The 7,077-nt window shown below is 31.5% G+C and overlaps 1 protein-coding gene across 1 annotated transcript; it reads left to right on the plus strand.

The window, feature by feature from the left end:
• The first annotated feature begins 5,567 nt into the window (after positions 1-5,567).
• LOC114191176 (uncharacterized) lies at positions 5,568-6,722 on the plus strand. Its single transcript, XM_085675949.1, has 3 exons — positions 5,568-5,987; positions 6,063-6,306; positions 6,514-6,722. The coding sequence occupies exons 1-3, from the start codon at positions 5,568-5,570 to the stop codon at positions 6,720-6,722; spliced, it is 873 nt and encodes a 290-aa protein (XP_085532075.1).
• The last annotated feature ends 355 nt before the right edge of the window (positions 6,723-7,077 follow it).

The raw sequence follows: 7,077 nt of genomic DNA on the forward strand, positions 1-7,077 counted from the left end.
ATTGTGTGATTTGTGTATTATGTAAAGACATATGGTGTAACCAAAATTTCCATACTTTTGTGATGGTGTATGTTATGTAAGCTTAAATATCAAATGGTGAGAAAGTGAGGTAAAAGTTATTGCATGTTGTCACATATGTAATTGTGAATCTTTGGATGCGAGGATTTTACTCTAATCCATTACTCTTAGATTCGCTTCTTAATATAATTTTTGGGTTGAATTATATGTCTTATGTGAGATACATAATTGAGTCTTCGAAAAGACTTTAATTGATATTTTATTTATTGAATATTTTTTTAAGTATAAATCCATATATATTCTATATGATCTTTGTATATTAGTATTTGATTAAAATTAATTTTTTCTGGAATATTAATTAAAATATCTCCTTAAATATTTTCTCATATTAAAACTTTATTTCGATACTAATTATTTATATATTATTTGTACTCAAATATGTTATTATTATACTATGTACAAAACATATATAAATACAAATGTAGGAATAACATTTAAAATATACTAAAAAAATTATTTGTGACTCTCTTTTTATAAAAAGTTATATCTATCCATATATATATTGTGTACATTTAAATTATATTTAAAAATTATTTATATATTTTTTACAAAACCTTACAAAAAAAGTAGATAATTTTGTCAAAACGGTTCACATTTCAGTACAAAACATTAGATTCTTATAAAAGAAGTAAAACATCACATGTAGAGATGGCAAATAAACCCGTCCCCGTGGGTATTGTCCAAACCCGTCCCCGTTTTGACGGGGAATCCCCGCATTGACTGGGTATGGGTATGGGTATGGGGAATCCCCGACTTTTTCAGTTGGGTATGGAGATGGGTATGGGGATGTACATATACCCGCCATAATACCCGTCCCCGCCATATCTTTATTCTCGTTTAAATTATTAAAATATTCACAATTAATCAAGTAACCCCTATATATATATATATATTTTTTTTTTCTATTTTTTATTTCTTTTAATTATTTCATTTGTCATTATACTCATTCTCATCTCCAATATATTTTTTATCTTATCATAACATTTATGTAATTATGTTAAAATGATGTATGTTAATAAAAAAAAATTATGCCTCACATTTGAATATTTATATTATTTTTTAATATTTTTATTTATTATAAATTTTCCTTTCACATGAGAATGTTTATACTCTCAATTTAAGGTAATATAAAAAAAATTCTTTACTTATTATTATTATTATTATTAATTTTTGTTTAATTTGAAGAACTCTTTTGTTTCATTAAAATAATTTTCGTTATTTTTCAACCATTAAGTATATATGTTGATATTTGAAAAGTTTTCTTAGTTCTCTAAAATATTTTTTGTCTTATCATACCTTAGTTATACATTTGATTTCCTTTGTGTGATTTTTTTCGATAGTCTCTCAAATTATTTCTAAAACACACATTTGTTAGTTTTTTAATATTTTTATTTATTATTTTTATTTTCATCATGTAGAATAATATTTCGATATATTCTATATAGTTATTTTTTATTTTATAACTCATTATTAATCATAATGTAATTTTTTCACTTTAAATTCTGTTTGAAGTGGTTACAATTATATATATATATATATATATATATATATATATATATATATATATATATATATATATATATATATATATATATATATATATATATATAATGATATTTAGGAATAGTATATGATAATTCACTACAAGAAAAACATGAAATGGTGACTGATTTAGTCAGTAATCCATATCAGTCACTATTTTTCATCATTGGTGGTAGTAGTTGATTTATTGTCTAAATTAGTGACTGATTCAATGATCGAATCGGTACTTGATTTAGTGACCAATTTAATTACTAATTTATTTGTAATTTAATGACAAATTTTTTGGTCACGAATGATATTTCTATTTATTTTTAACCACTTCAAACATAATTTAATAATTAGTTCTCTAAGTTTTTTTTTTCATTTTATCATACCTTAATTATACATTTGATTTCCTTTGTGCGATTTCTTTCGATAGTCTCTCAAATTATTTCTAAAACACACATTTGTTAGTTTTTTAATATTTTTATTTATTGTTTATTTTCATCATGTAGAATAATATTTCGATATATTCTATCTAATTATTTGTTATTTTATAACTCACTATTAATCATACTGTAATTTTTTCACTTTAATTGTATAAATAACTTTTATTTACTACAATATAAAAATTTAATGTAATTTCTATGAATATTTTTTTGTCACTATCCAACATATATTGAAGTTCAAAAGATACAAAATCTATATCAAAATTTTATTATTATGTTTATTATTTGTTCTTTGTGTCATTTTGATCAAGTGATGTATTATAACTTTTTATTAGTGTATAAAAAAGAGATTCATTATAATTTAAAAAATTGAAGTAAACAAATATTTAAAATATATTTTAATTTGAATATTTTTTTCCTTTTATTATTTGTTCTTTGTGTCATTTTGATCAAGTGATATATTATAACTTTTATTAGTGTATAAAAAAGAGATTCATTAGAATTTAAAAAATTGAAGTAAACAAACATTTAAAATATATTTTAATTTGAATATTTATTTTCCTTTTATATTTTTTTGAAATATTTTTTAATTTTATCAACTAAGTTCATCAATGTTGTAGTTTGCAAATTTAATAAATGTTTTGGTTCACATGAAATTTTATTTGGTATTCTAATATAAAATGTAAACAATTATAATTTATTTTAAGGTATTTGGCAACGAAGAAAATTCTCTTAATATTGAATATTTCATAATATTATGTTTTCTTTACCATAATTTTTTTCTTTTATAAAAATTAATATTGAAGTAGTTAGAACACGGGTACGGATATGGGTACGAGGTTATACCCGTTACCCGGTGGGGATGGGGATAGGAAAAAAGTTTGATACCCGTTGGATTTGGGTATGGGGATGGGGATGAATTTTTTATGCGGGGATGGGTATGGGATAGCGAAACCCGTCCCCGCCCCGCCCCGTTGCCATTCACATGCCGTCATTAGAAAAAGGCAATGAAGAGAATCTCCTTAAATAAAGTATTGTTATGAATAGTCATTTTTTTTTAATTAAACTACTCTTAATAATTATACAAATAATTAGGAGTGTTTTGATCCGCGAAAAAAATAAGTCAGGAAACTTGAAAAAAAAAATTGCGGGAGTACACTACGCTTGAAATGTGAAAAAAAAAACTTATAACAAAATTATTGATTGGCAATTTTCTTAATTACAAATAAATAAATTATACATTAAAGACTTATTTCTTACTTAAAATACATAAGAAATTAAAATAAATAAGAAATCATAATATGTCTGACACTAACAAGAAAAAGTCCTATAACGTTGCTTCTATCATGTTTACTTGAAAAAGGCCCAACATTAAAAATGACCGGTGACATTTTTGTAAATTATGAGACTTTTTTAACGTTTGCTCATTCCAAATCAAATGTAATTTAACGTCTGCCCTTCGAAACCCCGACGTTATTTAAAAAAGGACGTCGACCCATTCACCCCAGACGTCACTTAATGTCGGACCAGTCACCCCGTGACGTCACTTAATGTCGGCCCACAGATACCCTGACTTTAATTTACATCGGCCCAAACGCCACCGATGTTAATTTTTAAATATCTCTACGAAACGCAAAAATCCTACACTATTTCCTCACGTTGCCACAACTTTTGCACTCGTTCCCCGCCGACAACCACCATTCTAACCCCCTCCAGGTAAGTTTCGAACGTTTCCCATCACCAAACTTGTTGGGATTTGATTGTGGATTGATTTTAGGCGTTTTGAACTGAATATTTTGCATTTTCATCCCCATTTGTAGCATTTTGAGATTCGTCCCATTTGCTCTTCGTCCCCATTTGGCCAACAGTGTGCGGAGACCCTAGCCTCCCTCTCCAAGTTTGTCTTTCAATTTGGTACAAGAGGTTAGTTTTTCATTTCTTTGATTTGCTCGTTATTTCTTGTTCATTGTATGTATATAATTGCTTGTATATTTTTTATTTGCCATTATAATTTTAATCTTAGCTATATTTTTGGCCTATTTCTTTTTTTTTATTTGAAATTTTTTAAAAATATTTGTAAAATGAGGAAATAAAATTATATTTATTTTTAGATGATGCATGTTTAAATAATTCTAATTATATTTGAGTTTTGAATATTATTGTTGCATTAATTGTTATTTTATATATGTATATTTATTATACTTTTAGTATATGTAAGACCTATGGAAAATTAATTAATTAAATAATTAATTAATAAATGCAGGGAAGGAGACTTTTATGACATTAAATGTTAATTTTATAACATGGAAAAGTATTAGCTTAAGTAGTTGATAGTACTTGTTTATGTGAAAGGACTTGGGTTTAAGTCCTATGTATACCTTTTGAGTGTTATTTGATTTAATTGTATTTTGATAATATATTTGTGACTAGTGAGTGATATTATAATCATAGGATTATAATGGTTATCACTAAATCTAAATTAGCATAGTGGTTGTGCTTTGGCCTTATGAGTAGAGGGTCACGAATTCAAACCTTGAATAGACAGAAGTTAACCTTTATTTTTGCTAAATTTAGCTTGGAGTGAATGTGAAAAGGTAGAGGGAATCCTAGCAGAAGGGACAGCCAAGAGGGTCTGAAAAACACCTAAGGCACCTATAAAAGGCAAATTCTAGGTGGAGAGAAGGGTTTCGCTTGAGGAGAAACATTCTTTTCTTCTCACTTTTTAATCAAGAATTCCAGGTTAGGGGTGCCGAATTTATGTGTATTCCAATATTGGTCGTGTCTCTGCGTTTTGCCCTCAATTGGATTCCATGTGGTATGATTTTGGCATTTTATGCACTGTAATTGAGGACTGGTGAATGGAATGTTGGGAACAAAGCCCTTGTTGGTGTTTTATAAGAATTAGATAAGGGTTTTGGGTACTATTATTGTTATTTGTGGCCAAATCTTGCATTTTGGGGGATTCAAACATGTTATAGTGTGTTTTTATGGATTGATTGATGAAACATATTCTATGAGAATGATTACATTGTAAATTTGGCATTTAATTATTCGTCTATATTTATTTTAAAAGTAATATTCCTTTGGGTTGTTATAGTTGGTATCAGAGCAAAAATTTTGAAAAAATTTTGAAAATATTTTAAAAATATTTTGGGGCTTTTAGGGAGTGAGCTTACTATGTTTGTGCATGTGGTTGTGTGTGTTTAACTTTAAGGAGGTAGTTGTTTGTTAAACTGATGGAGTAATGTTTAATAGTTGAAAATGTGGCGTATCCAGGCAATGGCAGCTCACATGAGGAGGAGAAATGCTAATGGTGCTGATGAGATTGCAGATGCCATTCATCAGATGGTGGATGCGATGCAAAATCCTATTCCAGCACAGCCAAGGGCGGCGATTGCACTAGTGAGGGTGGCAACGGTGGAGGATTTTCTACGACATAAGCCCGCATAATTCACAGGTAGGGCCACACCTGATGAAGCTGATGCCTGGCTTCGCAAGTGCGAAAAGATTTTTAGAGTGATGAATTGTGCTGATGAGCAAAAGCTGGCCTTTGATGTGTACCTGCTGAATAATGATGCTGAATATTGGTGGGCAGGCATGCAACATCAGATGAAGACTAGGGATGAGCCAATGAATTGGGCCAACTTCAGGACTCGTTTCCTGGAGAAATACTTCCCTGATACAGCTAAGCAGGACAGGGAGGCGGAATTCTTGGCCTTGCAACGGGGAAATATGTCGGTGCAAGAATACGTTAACAAATCTGAGAATCTGGCAAGGTACTATTCTCAAGCAATCACTGAAAAATGGAGGTGCCTTAAGTTTGAGCGGAGACTCAAACATGAATTGAAGAAGGTTGTTACACCTTTAAGAGAAAGGAGATTTCTAGTCTTGGTGGAACAAGACAAGAGTGCAGAGTCCCTGGAAAGAGGACCAAATCCAGTAAGTCGACATTAGAAAACTGTTGTAGAGGCTAGGCAGATGAAGAAGTCTTACAGCCGACCACAAACTTCTCAGGGTCCCACTTGCTACCAGTGTGGCGGACCCCATCTAAGGAGAAATTGTCCTCAGCTGACAGGTGGTGTAGGAGGGTCAGGTGACCGTCGCAAATGTTTCATATGCGACAAACCGGGACACTTTGCCAATAATTGTCCAGAAAAGAAGAGTTTGGGTGTGAAGAAGCCAGCAGCATCACCAGCAGAAAGAGCTAGAGCGGTTGGCAGGGTCTTTGCCATGACCTCCATAGAGGTTACTCAATCAGGTAACCTTATCCTCGAGCCATGTTTATTGTTGGGTTAGTCAGTATTAGTGTTGTTCGATTCTAGAGCAACACATTCTTTCATTTCTAATGCATGTGTGGGGAGATTGAGCCTGGAGAAACGTGACTTGGGGTGTGAGTTGCTTGTTTCGACTCCTTCCTCGAGTCAAGTGGCTACCAGTTCAGTCTGCATTGGGTGTTCAATGGTAGTGGCAGGTCGCAAATTCAAGGTGAACTTGGTGTGCTTGCCCTTGGAGGGACTGGGTGTGATATTGGGGATGGACTGGTTGTCTAACAATCACATCATAATTGATTGTGGACGGCGTAGTTTGGTATTCCCAGAACATGAAGGGTTGGAGTTGATCTCAACTCGAAAGGCTGTGAAAGCGCTGCAAGAAGGAGCCACGTGTTTTATGTGATGGCTAAACCATAAAAGAAGGGTCCAGCGGAGATGATTCAGAATATTCATGTTGTTAATGAGTACGCCGATGTGTTTTCAGACAAAGTACCAAGATTGCCACCGAGTCGGGATGTTGACTTCACCATTAACTTAATTCCTGGTGCGGGTCCCATGTCCATGACTCCAGATCGAATGGCACATGCAGAATTGGCAGAACTCAAGAAGAAAATTGAAGATTTGCTAGAGAAGAAGTTCATCCGGCCTAGTGCGTCACCGTGGAGAGCCTCGATGCTATTAGTGAAGAAGAAAGATGGGAGTTCAAGACTATGCGTTGATTATCGGCAGTTGAACAAGTTAACCATCAAGAATAAGTA

The sequence above is a fragment of the Vigna unguiculata genome, chromosome 7, assembly GCF_037176805.1.
Source record: "Vigna unguiculata cultivar grain cowpea cultivar isolate G323 ecotype 2 chromosome 7, ASM3717680v1, whole genome shotgun sequence".
Taxonomy (NCBI): Eukaryota; Viridiplantae; Streptophyta; class Magnoliopsida; order Fabales; family Fabaceae; genus Vigna; species Vigna unguiculata.

Coding starts and splice junctions, on each gene's coding strand:
- LOC114191176 (XM_085675949.1), top strand. CDS start 5,568: ATGAATTGTGCTGATGAGCAAAAGCTGGCCTTTGATGTGTACCTGCTG. Junction 5,988..6,062: donor TGGAAAGAGGACCAAATCCA/GTAAGTCGACAT, acceptor CAAACTTCTCAG/GGTCCCACTTGCTACCAGTG. Junction 6,307..6,513: donor CATAGAGGTTACTCAATCAG/GTAACCTTATCC, acceptor GTTCAATGGTAG/TGGCAGGTCGCAAATTCAAG.